At 41.0% G+C, this 19741-nt stretch overlaps 1 protein-coding gene and 1 long non-coding RNA gene across 2 annotated transcripts in view; both read right to left on the reverse strand.

The window, feature by feature from the left end:
- Positions 1–8393: 8393 nt before the first annotated feature.
- Positions 8394–12232, reverse strand: LOC125999338 (uncharacterized). The gene is made up of 3 exons (XR_007492098.1): positions 12036–12232; positions 11800–11904; positions 8394–8484 (listed from the first exon to the last, which is right to left on the reverse strand). It is a non-coding gene; the product is annotated as an uncharacterized LOC125999338 (long non-coding RNA).
- A 129-nt stretch (positions 12233–12361) lies between these two features.
- The window catches only part of GNL3L (G protein nucleolar 3 like), a 37362-nt gene continuing 29982 nt past the window's right edge, over positions 12362–19741 (reverse strand). Inside the window, exons 13-17 of the mRNA XM_049767240.1 lie at positions 19564–19700; positions 17766–17884; positions 15722–15802; positions 15272–15488; positions 12362–12521 (exon numbers count right to left, since the gene is read on the reverse strand). Coding sequence (XP_049623197.1) covers positions 12436–12521; positions 15272–15488; positions 15722–15802; positions 17766–17884; positions 19564–19700 — 640 coding nt within the window. The 3' untranslated portion in view covers positions 12362–12435. The remainder of the gene's footprint in view (positions 12522–15271; positions 15489–15721; positions 15803–17765; positions 17885–19563; positions 19701–19741) is intronic.

Raw genomic sequence — 19741 nt, forward strand, 5'->3', positions numbered from 1 at the left:
TCCCTCCCCACCGAGCCCTGCAGATCCAGAAGTAAACCCTGAGTACAGCCATGTCTGCCCTCCTCAAGATCCCCCCAAATACATATATAATTAATTTCTTCTAATTTAATGACCGACTAAAATGTGTTCAGACTTCTCTCCCAAATCCAAAAAGGAAGAATATCAATATTTCAGAACTCCCAGCTTCACCCTGCACATGAAATGAGGCATTGTGAGTACTTCTTCCAGGACTAAGCACAGGTTTGGGATTTTTATAGTTTTGACAATATTGATTGAGTTCAATAAAGGAGAATTTAAATGTGAAATAAATTAGGAAGAAGCAAGACATTTATCTTTTGACAGGCTCCTGGTAATTCCAATATCCTTTCTGCCCACAATTAATTTTTGAGAATTTATTGAGGATCTTGAAGAAAAGTTTACCCTATGTCTGAGCAAAATGCAGTTCTGGAGATGATAAATGAACAACCATAATATTGCTGGCAGGTACATAGGAGGTTATCATAATGAGTTTTAAGGGATATAAAACTGAAAAGAAATTGTCTAGCCCTGAAGTATCCCAAAAACATGAAGAACACATCCAAAAAAGTTGTTTATCCTGAAGTCCATATGCCCCTTCATCCCAGGGGTAAGACCTATACTTCTAGAACTTAATCTCTATGTCTAAGCCTACCAAATGTCCAGTGACAATCCCCTTTCCCAGACATAGGCCCAGAAAGTTACCAGTACTGATTTGCGACTATACTCTAATCCCAGGGGTGTCATGTTAGGGATAGGACCTATACTTTTTTTGTTTTGGGGCCACATCCAGCGTTGCTCGGGGTTACTCCTGGCTGTCCACTCAGAAATAGCTCCTGGCAGGCACGTGGGGACCATATGGGACACCAGAATTCAAACCAACCACCTTTGTTCCTGGATCAGATGCTTGCAAGGCAAACGCTGCTGTGCTATCTCTCCAGGCCCCGACCTATACTACTTGATCTGAATCTCTATGTCCCAGCTTCCCAACAAGACTTGAGCTGCACCCCTTTATGATCCCTTGGTGCATAAACTTGCCTTACATATGTCCAACTAATCCTCTCATTTCAGGTGCATTATCCTAGAGGTGTACCTGTAGATCTGGAGCTGAGTCGCTATACACAGCTTTTATTTTTTTAATGAAGAAACAAGAAGACAATCTGGGCTGGAGAGATAGTAAAGTGGGTAAGGCTTGACCATATAGCCAGGAGTGGTCCTTTTAGTACACTGACCGTGCCCTAAAATTCCCCAAAGAAAAGGAGAAGACATTCATATAGACCTATCCCTGATTTGTGGTCAGAAAAAAATTAGAGCTAGGAACAGAGCTATAGTACAACAGAAGGGCACTTGCTTTGCACACAACAGACCTGAGTTATATCTCCAGCATCATTTAGGATCACCCCAGCACCTCCTGTAGTGATCCCTAAACACAGAGCCAGAAGTAAGCCTGGAACACTGCTGGATATGCTCCCCACCCCCTTAAAAAAAGAAACAAAAATAAAAAAAGTAAAACAGTAACATGGTCATTTTCTTTTTGTTTGTTTTTATTTACAGATTTCGATTTATTCTTTCATAATAATATCTTTATTTAAGCACCATGATTACAAACATCTGAAGTTGAGTTTTAGTTATAGAAAAGAACACCCCCTGTCACCAGTGCAACCTTCCCACCAACAATGACGCACATCTCCCTCCTCCACCACCCCCTGCCTGTATTCAAGACAGGCATTTTATTTCTCTCACTCATTAACATTGCCATGATAGCCGTTAGTGTAGTTATTTCTCTAATTGCACTCACCACTCTTTGTGGCAAGCTTCATACCATGAGCAGTCCTTCCAGCCCTCATCTCTTGTTTCTGGGCATTATTACGAATACAGTATTTTATTTTCTTAAATCCCACAGATAAGTGAGACTAGTCTGTGTCTAACTCTCTGACTTATTTCACTCAGCATAATAGTTTCCGTGTTCATCCATGTATAGGAAAATTTTATGACTTCATTTTTCCTGACAGCTGCATAGCATTCCATTATGTATATGTATCACAGTTTCTTTACCCACTTGCCTGAGTTGTTTCCAGAGTCTGGCTATTGTAAATAGCACTGCAATGAATACAGGTGTGCAGAAGGCATTTTTGTATTGTTTTTCCATTCCTAAGGTTTATCCCTAGGAGTGCTACAGCTGGATCATATGGGAGCTCAATTTCCAGTTTTTTTGAGGAATCTCCATATTGTTTTCCATGAAGGCTGGACTAGACAGCATTGCCACCATCAGTGAATGAGAGTTCCTTTCTCCCAACATCCCCATAGCACTGATATTGGGTTGTTTTTAGCACTTTCTCATGTGCCTTTTGGCCATTTGTACTTCTTTGAGGAGGTGTCTGTTCATTTCTTTTTTTTTTTTTTTTTTTTTGGTTTTTTGGTGCTCAGGGGTTACTCCTGGCTGTCTGCTCAGAAATAGCTCCTGGCAGGCACAGGGGACCATGTGGGACACCGGGATTTGAACCAACCACCTTTGGTCCTGGATTGGCTGCTTGCAAGGCAAACGCCGCTGTGCTATCTCTCCGGGCCCGTCTGTTCATTTCTTCTCCCCACTTTTTGATTGGGTTAGATGTATTTTTCTTGTTACGTTCTGTCAGTACCTTGTTTAACTTAGATATTAACCTCTTACCTGATGGTTATTGAGTGAATAATTTCTCCCATTCTTTGGGTTGCCTTTGTATTTCAGTCACTATTTCTTTGAGGTACAGAAGCTTCCTCGTTTAATATAGTCCTATTTGTTTATCTCTGCTTCCACTAGTTTAGACAGAGATCTTTCCTCCTTCAAGATACCTTTAGTCTCAATGTCATGAAGTGTTTTACCTATGTGTTCTTCTATATAGCTTATGATTCTGTGCATAATATCAAGGTTTTTAATCTATTTGGATTTGACCTTTGTGCATGGTATTAGATGGAGGTCTGAGTTCGGTTTTTTGCATGTGGCTGACCAGTTGTCCCAACACCACTTGTTGAAGAGGCTTTTCTTGTTTCATTTTGCATTTCTTGATGCTTTGTCAAAAATTAACTGATGGTATGCCAGGAGGACATTCTCTGAATACTCGTCTATTTTATTGTTCTCAGGGTTTGTCTTTATTCCAATACCTTTCTTTTTTTAATGACTATTAACTTGTAATAAAATTTAAAGTCAGGGAAAGTGATGCCTCCTATCTTCTTTTTCTTAAGGGTTGTTTTAGCTATTTGTGGGCATTTGTTGTTTTGAATGAATTTCGGGAGTGTTTGATCCACTTCTTTGAAGAATTGCATGGGTATCCTTAGAGGTATTGCATTAAATATGCACAATGCTTTGGAGAGTATTGCCATTTTTATAATGTTAATCCTCCAAATCTGTGAACAGGGTATGTGTCTCCATTTCCTTGAGTCCTCTTTTATTTCTTGCAGCAGTTTTTTTTAGTTTTATTTGTGTAGGTACTTCACCTTTTTAGTTGACTCCAAGGTATTTGAGTTTGTGTGGCACAAATGTGAGTTGGATTGTTTTTTATGTCCATTTCTTCTCTATCATATTTGTGTATAAGGCCATTGATTTTTGCATGTTGATTTTATAGCCTGTTCTTTGCTAAATGAATCTATTGTTTCTAGAAGCTTTATGGTAGAGTCTTTAGGGTTTTCTAACTATAGTAGCATGTCATCTGCAAACAGTAAGAGCTTGATTTCTTCCTTTCTATCTGAATGCCCCTTCTATCTTTTACTTGCCTAATTTCTATTTCAAGATAGAGAGAAGAGGAGAGAGGGGAGATAGAGGGAGATAGATAGACAGAGATAGAGAGAGGAGAAATCACCCATATTGGCATCGATCATCCTTCTCATACCAGCTATGACATCCTAGTGGCAGGATCTAAACCCTGAGTGCTGAATATCCATAACAGAGTCTCCCAACATTACCCAAACCTCTCCCCCTTAAAAGCCTTAGACTAAGAAAGTCACCACATTCAGGTGCAAAATCCAAGATGAGGATCTATACTTCTGAGATGAATCTCTATGCCTCAACTTCCCAATGCAAGCTGCAACACTTCCCTTCTCCATCCCTAGATGATTAAAGTTACCCCTTGAGGTCCATCTGCTTTCTCATCCAAATGACCAGACCTGCACTTCTAGATTTGAATATCTGTGCTCCAGTCTCACAAAGAGACCTGCACCACTCCCTGTACAAGTCCTAGGCACAGAAAGTTGCCTGTCCAAACATCAGTATGTGTGCTCGTACAAGAGGAGAGTACTGAACTCCTGAAGCTAACTCTCTATATCCAGACTCCCAACATGACCAGCTCTGCTCCCCTTTCTCAGCCCTAGGACTAGATAGTCGCAAGTTCTAAAGTTCACCTGCCTTTTCATCCTAGATATGTAATATTAGAGACAGTATTTATAGTGCCAGAGTTGAATTTCTATGCGCCATCCTCCCAATGAGACCTGTGCCACTGCCTTTTCTGGGTCCAGAAAATTACCCCTCCTGATGTCCCTGAGCCCTTTCATTTCAAGTGTGTCACAGTAGGGTTGGGACCTGTACATGAAAAGCTGAATCTCTATTTTCAGGCTCCCAATGAGACCCAAATTGCTCACTTTTCCCAGTCATTCCAGAAAGTCATCAGTTTTGACGACCGAACTGCCCTCTCATGCCAGTGGCATCATCATAGGGGCAGGACCTGTACTTCTGGAGCTGAATCTCTATGCCCAAGCCGCATAATGAGATTTGCTCCATGCCCTTTTCCCAGCCACAGACCCTTAAAGGGTCTTAAAGGGTCTTAAAGCAGTCATGTCTGTCTGCTCTCATTTCATTCTGGTCATTATCCTAGGAATGAACCTGGACTCCTGGAGCAGAATCTCTATGCACAGCCTCAAAATGTGACCTGTGATGCATCCCTTTGCCAGCCCTAAGTCCAGAAAGTTGCTGTCCTGATATTCATCCGCTAACTCATCCTAGGTGTGTCATTGACTCGTGTTGAGTCTCTATGCCCTATCCTCCCAAAAAGACCAGCACTGCTCTCTCTTCCCAGACATGGCCCAGGCATCTGCCTGTTCTCTCATGCCAGAGGTGTCATACTAGGAGTGGTATTCGTACTTTTGGAACTAACTGTCTACGGCCCATCCTCCCAATATGACCTGAGCTGCTCAACTTTGCCATTCCTAGGTCCAGAAAGTGACCTCTTCTCATCCATCTGCCCTTTAATCCCAGGTGTATCACATAAAAGCTGTTCATGTACTCCTGAGCTGAATATGCACAAGCAACTCAGTGTGACCAGCACCACTCTGCTTCCCTAGACCTAGGCTCAGAATGTCACCTGTCCTGATGTCATCTGTTCTCTCATCATTTGCAAGTCATCCTAAGGCCGGGACATGCACTCCTAAAATAGAATCTTATTTTTAAAATAATTTCTTTATTTAAGCACTATGGTTACAAACATGTTCATAATTGGTTTTCAGCCATAAAATTCACATCCTCTTTCACCAGTGCAACTTTCCTGACTCCATTGTCCCCTATTTCCCAACTTCCCCCTCCCCTGCCTATCTTCAAGACAGCCCTTGTATTTCTCTCTATCATTGACATGGTAGCAATTGTTAGTGTAGTTATTTCTCTAACTGCACTTATCATACTTTGTGACAAGCTTGTTATCATAGGCTCGTCCTTCCAGCCCCTAGAGTAGAGTCTTGATGTCTCAGCATCCCAACACTAACCGTGCTGCTCCATTTTGCCAGGCTTAGCTCAGAAAATCGCTAATCCGAAAGTCCAACAGCCCTCAGCCTAGGGGTGTCTAGAAGTGGACCTGTACTACTTGAGTTGAGTTTTTATTCCCCAACCTCAGAAAAAGCCTGTATTACTCCCCTTTCCCAGCCCTAGTCCCAGAAAATTGCTGGTCCTGATGGCTGTCTGCTGTCTAACACCAGATGCTTCATTCTAGTGGCTGTACTTTGGGACCTAAAGGTACCTGTATTTTGGTAGCTAAATTTCTATGCCACATCTCTACATACTCTCTGCTACAATCCCCTTTACCAGCCATACACTCAGAACTTCACCAATCCTGGTGTTTATCTGTTGATAATCCAATGGGCAGAAACCGCACATCTAGAGCTGAATCTCCATGCCCTAGCTTTTCAAAGTTGCCTGCACTACTCCCCTTTCCCAGCTCTAGGCCGAGATGTCTTGATGTCCAACAGCCCTCTCATCCCAAATGTCATACTGGGGGACCTGGACCCCTGGAGCTGAATATCTATGCCTCATTCTCCCAATGTGACCTACATTGCTTCCCTTTAGGCTCATAACTACACTAGCCTTTACATACAACTGCCTTCTCATCCCAAGGGAATCATCTTAAGGGGCTCTCTGGACCCCAATCTTTATTTTTAGGGGTACCCATTTCCTAGTGGTACTCAGAGGCCTCTCCTGACTGCTCAGGCAATCATATGTGGCACTGGTGATTTGAATCAGGTTTGCTGATACAAACACTTACTACATAAGCACCTAAACCTCTGTAGAACCTCTCTTCCCCACATCAAGTCATTTTAGGGGACCAAGGATATAGCTTAGCAGTAGAATAATTGCTTTGCATATGTAAAGCTCTACGTTCGATCCCTGGCACCACAAAACAATATTATGATGACAGTTCATTGCATATATGTCCAAACTCACTGAACTTAAAAAGGGTAAAATTTTTATATCCTCTCTTAACTTTTTTAATTCTATATTGTTGTGTATGTAAATATTTTAGGGGATTATTATGTTACTGACCTCTACATGGAAACAGCAGCATGGAAGCGGCTTTTTGCAGTGAGCCTGGGACCCGCCCTCCAGATCAGGAGAATGAGATGGCTCAAGTTAACCCAGTTGAAGAAACCCATGGAAGAAAGCCACGTGGAGACATCAGCGTGGAAGAAGACCAGCGACTGGACTAATGGTTTTTAGGTGAAGGGATTAAGTGGGTAGCCACATATTTTACACATAGTTGGTGATGGGATAAGTTCTAGTTAGTGGTGTAAAAAATTAGTTAAAAAAGAGGAGAAATAACAGTAAAGCCCAAATGAACAATCTAATTTAAAAACCACCTCATTTAACTTTGATTAAGTGTATCTCTTGATTAAGTCAGGTTCTTGCCAATTAAATGTTTTATTGTTTTCCATAGTTAATATTTTCAATTGCAAAATGTTTTACTATGTATTTTAATGTATTAGTCTGTTTTCAAAATGTATGTTCTGTATGTATGCTTTTGTAGGGAAGGGTAATAGGAACAAAAAGTTCCCCAAAATAGTTTAAAGGTATAGGAACAAAAAGAAGTTCCAGAATAGTGCTTGGTAGAAAGCATTGAAAAAATTTTTAAGTTACAGGTGTATAGTATATTTTGCAGAAATGTTATATTTTTGAAAAAGGCTAGTATGTTAATTTTCACTCTATTACATTGTTGCTATGGAAACATTACCCGCCTTTGGCTAAAGGCAGAGTCAGTATTGCAAAAGCTTATTATCATTCATTTATATTAAGGGAGGGGCACCCTGTGTTTAGGTTAGAAGTTTTTCTTTACATTTTCCTGTGATGGGCTTATGCAAACAGCTGCTCTTTTATTATTGACTAGTTTTTCCTTTAATAATTGTAGACAATATCGTTTGTTTACTAAAAAACAAACAGGGGAATTGTTGTGTATGTAAATATTTTAAGGGATTATTATGTTACTGACCCTACCCTGATCAGTGATTGTGCCCTACCCTAGGGTGTGACCTGGCAGTCTGCCCCCACCCTAGGGTGGTACCTGATTCTGCTCCCACTATTGGGTGGTATCTGATCCCACCCATTGGGTGGTATCTGATTCTGGGGGATAAAAACAAGGGTCTGTGGAAGGTGAGAGGCTTTTGGCAGGAACTGATGCTGAGGCTTTGGACTTCAGTCTTGTCCACCGAATAAAGCTAATATTTCCACAAGCCTGACTGTCTGCGAGCTGTTTACCCGTCGTTTCACCTCAGAACCGTGGGCTGGACGAGGTGGCAGACGCGTGCTTCGAGCTGAAGGGGAAAGACCTCATCCTCCATCCCTCCATCAGTCAACCACTTCAGGGGCTGACTTGCAACATTATATTTGTAGAATTTATCAATTTTATGTAAAATTTAAAATATATAAGCACTTATTCAGTTTCATTTATATACATATTAAAGTAGAAAGGCATTTTCAATTACCAATTATCATTGATTTACAATTTTGTGCACTCTGAGGTGTTTGGCTTTATTTAACTGTGTGTAGGGGTCATCACCTGCACATCAAAATAAAAGATGTATATAACATGTGGAATATAAAGAAACATAGTAAGAGAACAGTAAATAGCCAAAGGAATCAAAACTGTGGAGTGTTTCTTTTGATTGTTTTCTTGAGCCACACCTGGTGGTGCTCAGGGGCCACTCCTGGCTCTACACTCAGAATTTGCTCCTGGCAGGTGCAGGGGACTATATGGGATGCCAGGAAATAAACCTTGGTCTGTCCCAGTTCGGCTGCATGCAAGGCAAATGCCCTGCTATCACTCCAACACCGGGGATGTTTTGTGTGTGTGTGTGTGTGTGTGTGTGTGTGGTTTTTGGATCACACCCGGCAGTGCTCAGAGGTTATTCCTGGCTCCAGGCTCAGAAATCCCTCCTGGCAGGCATGGGGGACCATAAGGGATGCCGGGATTCGAACTGATGACCTCTTGCATGAAAGGCAAATGCCTTATCTCCATGCTATCTCTCTGGCCCTGGCATGTTTTTTTTCTAAGAACTGAGATCAACTTAAAATTGGACGGGCTTTTGAGACACTGGTAGAGGAAAGGGGACACTCTGGTGATGGGTGTGTTGTTGAAATAATGTATGCACGACAAGCATAATTAATAGTATTATAAATCACCATATCTCAATAAAAGGGCAAGAGGATATATATATTGTTCTTGTTTGGGGTCAGTATTTTCAGGAATTATTTCTAGCTTCATGCTCAAGGCTCCTCCTGGTGGTGATTAGGGACCACAAGCTATTTTAGTACTGTTTAGGGCAGAGGTCTGCAACATAAACACTTGGACTCGTTTCCCAAGGAAAAAAATCTGGGAGTCGCAAAACCACTGCGAAATTTAAAACAAATATAGCACTGCAGACATTGTTTCTTATCTTAATGCTATATACAAGATTGTGCAGTTAATAGTCAACCTGGAGAAAAAAAGCTTTTTCACTTAACAATGTAAAATATATTCGTGCAAATTAATAGCTAATTAAAATATTTAATTTACCTCTTTAATGAGATTTTTGCACCTGAACCTCAGTTCAGTGTCTTCACATCAGGGCTATAAGGCATTATCTTCATTTTCACACAGGCTTGTAAGCTACCATCTGTAAGACCTTGATTGATGTTTGTTTTTTAACATAGCTAATGTTGGAGAAGACCTGCTTACATAAATATATCAAGCCGGGCCTGGAGAGATAGCACAGCGGCGTTTGCCGTGCAAGCAGCGGATCCAGGACCAAAGGTGGTTGGTTCGAATCCCGGTGTCCCATATGGTCCCCCGTGCCTGCCAGGAGCTATTTCTGAGCAGACAGCCAGGAGTAACCCCTGAGCACTGCCGGGTGTGGCCCAAAAAACCAAAATATATATATATATATATATATATATATATATATATATATATATATATATATATATATATCAAGCTGAAGATCAACAAGACTCCAAATGCATACTTTTTCATGTTTATATAAGTATTGGGGATAGCATTCCATGTTTATACTTTGTCCTGTTTGGGAAGGTTTTCAATATTTATTATTTGAGCCAGAATGGCCTGACGGGCAACATCCTCAAGTAGTGGTCAATCATTTGAACTTGGACACCCATATATCTTTGTCGGCTATATTGGCTAGTTCCATCTCAAGATCAGGTTGAATTACACTGCAAATGCAGTCATATTCCTCCTCCAGCATACGAAGGGTTTATTTAGTTTAGATGTGCTGTCATATCTACCATAATATGTAATTTTTCCAGCCCTCTGGTTGTTCCAGCTCAGCAAAGGTCAGCTCTTTGCTGGCCAGGAAAGTTTTTAACTTCTTCTAAACATGTGACAAAGTGTTTTAGTACCTTGCCTCTGGACAGCCACCGGACTTTGTTGTGGAACAGGAGGTGAGAATATATGCTGTCCACCTCATCCACTAGCAAATGGAACTGGCATTGGTGTAAACCCTTTACCATTATCTTATTAATAATCTGAATAACTACATCCACCACTTTTGTGCATTCCGGGTAAATGTTTCAGCACACAATGCCTCTTGGTGCAGGATGCAATAAAATGACAGCAGCGTTCTACCCAGAGCCTTCTGCAGTAGAGCAACAAAGCCCTTCTATGCCCCTCTCATGCTCGGTGCCCCATCAGTAAATACTGAGACCAGGTGGTTGGTGTTTATTTTTGTAGCACTTAAATAGTCCAAGACGGGGCCGGCGAGGTGGCGCTAGAGGTAAGGTGTCTGCCTTGCAAGCGCTAGCCAAGGAAAGGACCACGGTTCGATCCCCCGGTGTCCCATATGGTCCCCCAAGCCAGTGGCAATTTCTGAGCGTGTAGCCAGGAGTAACCCCTGAGCATCTAACGGGTGTGGCCCGAAAAACCAAAAAAAATAAATAATAAATAAATAAATAAATAAATAAATAAATAAATAAATAGTCCAAGACAACCTTAGAGATATCCTCAAGCCTTGAGTGGTATCAGCTCATTCAGGTCTCTTATTCCAGTCCTCTTTGTCTTCTTTTTCCTTCTCCCTTATTTCTCTTTATTGCTTTTTTTGTTTTTTATTATTTTTCATTGTCCCCTCTTTTAGCACATCTCTTAGTGTGCCCTCAGTGACAACACACATTGTGATATTAGGGAGGAGGCTGGGCCAGGCCAGGAACGCTGTGGTTGCCTAGCGATGCCAAGTCGACAGCAACCTGCTGCACAGAGCATTTGGAATAAGTGTTACCGCTCCCTGCCCCCCTGCTATCAGCTCTGCTGTAGAAGCTGCAGCAAAGCTTCAACAGAGCTGCAGGTTGCCAACACCAGTTTAGGTCAGATTATTCCAAGACTCCTTATTCACTGAAACACTTATTCTAGTTAAAGTTCTCTTAAAAGTTCTAGAATACATTTTATATGTGAGGTTATGAAATGCCATTTTTACTGGCTTAGCTGCCTTGATATCAAATTTTTACAGAAACAACTATTTATTCTGGAGCTAAAGCTGGTAGTGTTCACTCCTGAAGTTTCTAATGTCAACATCTATGGTGGTGGGATTCAAACCAGAGCCAGCAGCATAAAAGGAAAAGCACCTTATCCCCTGGAACATAATCCAAAGGAGTGTGGTGGAATTTTAGCAAGACCCCCTTATTTTAAAACCAAAGAGAATTAAAGAGTTTGTGTGCTTAGTCAGTTAAACTAATGTTGACTCCCTTCAAATGTGTCCAGTCTCAGGAAAATCCCAAGAAACTGAGGTCCTAATTATAATCTAACCATCTATGGAAAAAAGAGATAACTATGCTTATGCTGTCATCATCTCCCTAAGAGTTTTTCTAAGCACCCGGACACTGCTTAGTCCTACTGTCCTTTTCAGATGCTGAAGGCTCTCCTAGATGAGGCAGGGAACTGAATTTTAATGGGGCATATGGATTATTGATACTAGAAGAGAAGTTATCATGTAAGTCCCCAAATAAAATGGTTCTCTTGAGACAATCGAGAATGAATAATACCAAAACTTTTCTGAATTGTGAAATTCAAATATTGATACTAAAAGAGATGGTAACACTGACAGAGCTCTTCAGTTAAAGCAATTCCTCCAGAATTTCCCCAAGGCAGGAGCATCTAACTACCCCATCTTGCCTTGTTTTCTTTTCTTTTTGTTTTTTGGGTTTTTGGGCCACACCCGTTTGATGCTCAGGGATTACTCCTTCCTACGCTAGCGCTTGCAAGGCAGACACCGTACCTTTAGCGCCACCTTCCCGGCCCCTTGCCTTGTTTTCTTACAAGTGCCAATCACACTGCAACACCAATTAGGCTTGAGTTCTCTTGTAAGACCTTTGAGAAACACAGAAAAATGACACTTTCCATAGAATCCTCTCCTGAAATCTCTTACCTCTGGGCTATAAGTCCCTCCATGGACCTCAAGGTCCATCAAGGGCCAGGTTACTTCATGCATGTTTAACTCTCCAAGAGGGCTCTATGAGTTAAGGGTTAAGTGAAAAAAGGTTGCCAATTACTGCATGTGGGAATCTTATTTTCTGGAAAATAAAGAGAAGATGAAGGGCAGGTTTCTTTTAATATGCTGTTATTATGCTGTTGCTTCACAGAAATGTATGTATTTCTGTATTTCCCCATCCTCACTGGAACTGGTACTAAGAGTGAAGAGGTGAGACAGTCAATCAATTCATCTGTCACCAGCATTGTCATCCGTGTTGCCTGAGAGATCGAGAGCAGACATCATGGAATCAGACAGCTTGCTGCCGAGTTTATCTACAGATGGAGAAATAAAGGCAGTCATTAGTGCTAGCTTGCCAGAAGAAGACCATTAATGGTCCACTCTAAACTGATGCAAACCCCAAAACTAAAAACACTGGTGGGCTGCCAGCAATAATCACTTAGCCTCTCAGGTCTACCTGTAAAATTATTACTTAAACACAAAAGCTATCTCAGTTGCACACTACTGGATCCAAGAATTTTTATTAGTTCCTAGTATTAAAACAGAAATTTTCTTTTACTATGTGCAACTCAGTAATTCTGACATTACCCTCACAGAAAAGGGACAGCAGAGGCCTGAGGGCTTTGAGTTGGACGCAGCCACATACTACCATTTTTCACTTCTCTGACACATTGCCTCTTTTAATAGACTTTCTCTGGTCACCCTTACCTCCCTACCATCTCCAGGCTCAGCTAGGATTTCTCATTGTGCTTTCCATATTGTAGTCATCACAGTATTATATTGTCTGTATTTTCCAATAACTATTTTTTCCTCCTCGTTAAGTGCAGAGAGCAAGGACAATTCACCCCTAGATTTTCAGGACTTAGTGTGAAGCTAGACAAGATGAATGATTATGAATATCACCTAATTCAAAAAACAAAGCTTTATGGAGTCAATAATTTCTAAGGTTTTCATTAGGTCTCCATCATATATTATTTGTCTTAACTTGGAGTGTCACACATTATTTTTGAGCCTTACTCAGCAAATGAAAGACTTCTGTAATGAATCAGTGATGATTAGTAGAATATGAACACCTAAAAAGCCAGTCACACAATTGTGAGCCAGACATCTAATAAAACAATTAAGTTTTACATATATGAGATTTAGGAGTTAATCATGGTACCATTAAAAATTTAATTTAGGGGCCGGGAAGGTGGCACTAGAGGTAAGGTGTCTGCCTTGCAAGCACTAGCGTAGGACGAACCACAGTTCGATCCCCTGGCATCCCATATGGTCCCCCCAAGCCAGGGGCGATTTCTGAGCGCATAGCCAGGAGTAACCCCTGAGCGTCAAATGGGTGTGGCCCAAAAACCAAAAAAAAAATTAATTTAAAAAGTAATGAAATTATTTTGTGAACTGATATGAAAATATCTCTAATGTATATCGAATAAGAAAATGGCACTGATTAGACTATCATCTGTATAAAATAACAGCATATATAGGCATTTGCCTGTCTCTCAGGAATAATAGAAGAAATTAATCATTTGCTGAAGGATAGACTTCAATAACTAATAAATAAGAAAGAAATATTTTACGATGTGTTGTTCTGAACTTTTGGAGTTTGAGTGCATTGATAAAGTAGAGATTAAATATAGCTTATAAACTTTCTTCTTTTATTTTTTGGTTTTTGGGTTACACCCGGCAGCGCTCAGGAGTTACTCCTGGCTCAACGCTCAGAAATTGCTCCTGGCAGGCTTGGGGGACCAAATGGGATGCTGGGATTCGAACCACTAACCTTCTGCACGCAAGGTAAACGCCTTACCTCCATGCCATCTCTCTGGCCTCAGCTTGTAAACTTTCTAAAACATAAATAAATGGCAGCTATTTCATAGACAAGCACATGATGACTCATCAAGTCCCCAAAGGAATAGCATCAGCTGGTTCTGCACTTAGGAATTACTCCTGGAGGGCTCGGGGAACCATATAGGATTGCTGGGGATCAAACCCAGGTTGGCTGTGTGCAAAACTAACACCCTACCCACTGTAATACCGCTCTAGTCCCAGCAGAGAACCAGTTTTAAAAATAAGCATTCTGGGCTGGAGGTAAGGTGTTTGTTTTTCATGCAGAAGATCAGTGGTTCAAATCCCGGCACCCCATATGGTCCCCCGAGCCTGCCAGGAGCGATTTATGAGCGTAGAGCCAGGAGTAACCCCTGAGCACTGCCGGGTGTGACCCAAAAACCAAAAAGCATTCTGAGGAGGGAGCAATAGCACAGCAGGTAGGGCATTTGCCTTGCAAGTGGCCAACCAATGTTACATTCCAGTATGGTCCCCCAAACCCACCAGGAATAATTTCTGAGCACAGAGCCAGGAGTAGCTCCTGAGTGCCACCAGAACCAAAAAAAAAAAAAACAAAGAAACATTCTCTAACTGCATGAGGGAATGCAATGGTTTAAATGGGGTTTTATTAGATCAGTCCTAGTCCCAAAGTAGTGAGAAAGACAGATGTAATATAATGGGGGGCAGGGTTCAAAGGGATTTGTACACTAGTGGTATACCATAAATGGTGGTGTACATAGGTACATTGGTGGTGTTAATGAAGGACAGAACTAAATATCCAAGCCACAGAATCAACACTGAGTTATGACCAAACTTGGAAAGGTTCAAAGGTTCCTGTTATGATGGCAAACTGTGGGGAAGGGGTAGTATAGATGGACTCTACGAACACTGATGGAGGGAAGTTGACACCAGTGGTGAATTGGTACTGAAACAATATATGTCTAAAACACAACTGTGAATAACTTTGTAAATCACAATGTTTCTAATTAAAATAAATAAAACATATTCTCATAGCTCACAGCTGGCCCACAGATAACCTACTCAAATCCTGGGGGTAGGTCCAGAAATCTCTATTTTAACAAGTCTTCTAAGTTACTTAGAACTACTATTCTGGTATTTGAGCTTCCTAACCTATCCCTGACTGAAAACCATGATCTGGAGCCAGACACATGGAGATACTCATTTAGGGAGAACTAAACAAGATCTCACATGGGTTCTTTTTGGAATACAGGGTTTTGGGTACCACCTGAACGCTTCTGCCTCTTTTTCTTATTCTTCAGAGCAGATGCCAGAGCCTGGCCTTGCAGCAGGGGGTCAATATCCATGATCCTCTGCAGCATTGGACAGCAATCCACAATGCAGTCCTCCATGTCGTTATTCATAGGGTAGTAGTCTACACTGCGTTTAGGCCACCTCTTCTGATAATGGTTTGAACTGGCACAATATCCAGTGAGATCTCCATTCTAGATAGAGAAGAAACAGTAAGCTATTTCCAAAGATTTCTTCAGAGTAAGCATGAACAGACAGGTAAGAACATACAGAACAAAACTCCAAATCTGGCTCCATCATAAACCAGCAAATGTTTCCATTTTTTCTTAAATGGGATGAATAATAAACGGCATAGGCTTTGTAAAAATAAAATTAAGATGGAGGATGAAGCAATAGTACAGAAGTAGTTCCCTTGCAAGTGGCCAACCTGGGTTTGTTCCTTGGGTATGGTGCCACAAGCCTGCCGGGAATGATCCTTGAGTACAGATCCAGGAGTAATTTCTGAACACTGCTGGGTGTGACACAAAAGCAAAAAAAGAGAATAAAATGAAGATGTATTTACTTAATCAGTGACAATTGGTGCAATACTGTGGTCATTACTCAAGACACCTTTCAGAATCTTACTGAATTTAACAAATAGTTATTGACATCTATTCTATACCCAATTTTTGTGTAGAAAAATACTGGAAAAATGAATCAGATGCAATGTTATTTCAGAAAGTAATCAAGCAAGATGATACAAACCATACCACAAATCAGAATGTAGCAAGTGCCCACTAAAGAGATGCAGTATAGGTGACGGAGGTCAAGATTATGATATTGGATAACATTCTTCTAATGAATGAATTCTAATGGAAGAGTTTATTTTGACTGAACATTAGAAAAGCAAAGAGTATACCTGAACAATAACAGGGCATTTATCCGGCTGGAACAGAAAATACATATAGGGAATAAAAGCTAATATTGGCAGAAAGTTCACTGTGTGCCAGGTAACATTCTGAACGCATACATATATGTGAATATATACATGTATTTATATAGGTACACATGTACACAAATGTAAATTTATGCAAAGGACTCTTACGTTACATCTTAATAATATATGTATAGCATATTTAATCCTTTAAAGTACAATGAAAAAGCAAGACACCTAAGGTAACAGATAATAAGCAGTAGAGTAAACCCAAAGAGACTTCAAAAACTGTATTTATGACCAATTACTCACTACATTATAGTGAGGAAACAGATTGAATACAATTAGGGGTATAGAAGCCATATTCAAAATATAGATGCCTAATGTATATTGTTTAATATTATTAGGAAACCTATGTCTGAAACTTTAACATCGTGTGGGAAACTAGAATATAGAATATAGAGCTGTGCAAGGATTAAGGTGCTTACCTTGCATGCAGACAAAATCCTGGTTGGTACACCTGGAGTGATTCCTGAGCACAGAGCCAGGAATAATCCCTAAGCATTACTTGTATGGTAGAAAGAAAGAAAAGGGAGGGAAGGAAGGAAGGAAGAAAGGAAGGAAGGAAGGAAGGAAGGAAGGAAGGAAGGAAGGAAGGAAGGAAGGAAGGAAGGAAGGAAGGAAGGAGGGAGGGAGGGAGGGAGGGAGGAAGGAAGGAAGGGGAAAGGGAAGGGGAAGGGAAGGAAAGAAAGAAAGAAAGAAAGAAAGAAAGAAAGAAAGAAAGAAAGAAAGAAAGAAAGAAAGAAAGAAAGAAAGAAAGAAAGAGAGAGAAGGAGGGAGGGAGGGAGGCAGGGAGGGAGGGAGGGAGGGAGGGAGGGAGGAAGGAAGGAAGGAAGGAAGGAAGGAAGGAAGGAAGGAAGGAAGGAAGGAAGGAAGAAAGAAAGAAAGAAGAAGAAAGAAAGAAAGAAAGAAAGAAAGAAAGAAAGAAAGAAAGAAAGAAAGAAAGAAAGAAAGAAAGAAAGAAAGGAAGCAAACCTCAGAACTTGGTGGGTGACTGAGATCTCAAATAATATTTAAGGGGAAGAATCAGATACCTAAATTTACGACTTTAACAACAGAATGATTAGAAAGGAACAAGAGTTAACTAAGCCAGAGTCAAGGTTAGGAAAGCTACTTGTGGGCCAGAGAAAGAGCACAGTAGTAGGGTGTTTGTCTTGCACGCAGCCAACCCAGGACGAACCCAGGTTCGATTCCCGCAATCCCATATGGTACCCGAGCCTGCCAGGGGTGATTTCTGGGTACAGAGCCAGGAGTAACCCCTGAGCACTGCCAGGTGTGCCCCCCCCCCAGAAAAAGGAAAGCTGCTAGTAAGAATACAGCTCTTCCTATTATGTACCAGTTTGGTAAAGGTGTCCAAGGTACTTATCAGGGAACAACCAACATCTCCCCTCCCCCACAATTACAGGAAATCTTCATAGGAGCAAGGGAGAAGGAACTGACCACTTCAGGAAGTCCTACATAAAAGGACGGGGTTGCCATGAAAAATGGGGACAGGTACCTTATACGTGTTGGCTTTATTTTCTATGTCACCTGCCAGAGGTGAATGGAGCTGCTTGATATCCATTTCGAGAGGGTCAATGCCATCCAATAGCTCGTCAGACTCTCCAGTGGTCAAGCCTTTAATACAATCAATACCAAGTTTAGGTCCCAGGCTCCTCCCTGCTACCAGTGGAAAAGACAACTAAATACTACTCAGGAAAAGTCCCCAGAAGAGTCAGGAGAAAAGGCTCTTTCCTTACTTCTGAGTCATTTAAAGGATTAACGGCATGGTTTTAGATATAGAAATGCATGCTTGGAAAGGGACTCAGAATATTTCTCATTTGCAAAATGATACTGTCATAAGCTCCATAATCCTGTGTTTCTTTCTTCCTTTTTTCTTTTCTTTTCTTTCTTCTTTTTTTGGGGGAATCACACCTGGCAGCACTCTGGGAACCACTGTCCTTCTGCATGAAAGGCAAACGCCTTACCTCCATGCTATCTCTCCGGCCCCAATCCTGTGTTTCTATGTTTGACACAGATGTCTATACTGCAGTGATCTGGGATACTAACCTATAATTGGCAAGACCCTGAGAATCTCCGAAGTCTCTTAGTAGGAACTTGCCTCCACTTCAAATCACAAATAAACCTTTTGCATTACTTATGTGGCTAAACTTTCTTCTCTACTTTTAGACTTTGCCCCCATTCCATTCCCTGAGTCTCTTAATTCCTAATCATTCGTGAAGATCTTGAGCCAATTCCCTAAGAAACATTTATCATTAATATTTCCCTTGCCCTACTCTCAATTACCCAGAACTTAATTTTTTGTCAAAGGCATTCTTAATGGGGCCAGAGAGATAGCATGAAGGTAAGGCGTTTGCCTTGCATGCAAAGGTCGGTTGTTCGAATCCCGGCATCCCATATGGTCCTCCGAGCCTGCCAGGAGCGATTTCTGATCATTGAGCCAGGAGTAACCCCTGAGTGCTGCCGGTGTGACCCAAAGACAAGAAACAAACAAACAAAAAAGGGCATACTTAACGAGAGTCCCTCTTGCCCACAGATGAAGCCACAATCAAGCATCATCAGAAAAATGTGAGCTTGGATTCTTTTAAACTACCTATTTCATAAAGTTTAGAATGGGGCTTTCTTTCCCCAATACAAATGCAGAATAAACTTGAAAGTAGGCAAGTATTGTCCTCATGTGTAATTCAATGGTAGTAAAGAGCCCAATGAAGGAAAGCTAAGTCAGCAACAGCTTTCTTCACTGTCCCATACAGTCTAGAGACTAGCCTCAGCACACCAAGAAAAGATATACCTCTCTTGTATAGCACAGATAAAAGAAAAAATAACTGTCTACTAAAGTTTTCAAAAGTCACACCTTAATGTCCCCCAAAATAATCATCTTAATATTAGCTAATATTAAGTATGGACTATATATGCCAGATATTGTTTTAGGTATTTTACTTAATAATAATGAAAATCAAGTATTAAACATGCAGTGGTTGAGACAAAGACTAAAAGAAATATAAAAGAATTTTTAGGAATGCTTCAGTCTATCAAGATTTCAACAAATGGGAGCCTTTCATTTCCTAAGTTTCCCACCATGTAGCCAACATTTTGCTGTTTCTTCCCTATATTCAAAGAGCTCACCACCATCCACCATGACTCCGGTTAGAGTTCTTCACCTTGTGGGGTGAAGGACTGGTTAACATTTTTCCCAAAGCAAAAATAGAGCCAGGGGATGGGGAGTCAATATGGAATTTATTTTCTAATATACTAGCCAACACCAAAGAGCAAAATGGTTGTCTTGTCCCACTTACATTCCATGGTGTCTTCATTGGCTTTTTCAGTATCCTCAATGTTGAAGGCCTCACTCATCTCCTTAACAATCTCAGCACTGAGATGGGAGGGTAGAGTGTGGGTAGCAGGTGGAGGTTTATAAAAGCTGATCTTCCCACTGGGAGAGATTGGAGGGAAGTGATGGTAATAACATAAAAA

Source organism: Suncus etruscus, chromosome X, assembly GCF_024139225.1.
Source record: "Suncus etruscus isolate mSunEtr1 chromosome X, mSunEtr1.pri.cur, whole genome shotgun sequence".
NCBI classification, from domain to species: Eukaryota; Metazoa; Chordata; class Mammalia; order Eulipotyphla; family Soricidae; genus Suncus; species Suncus etruscus.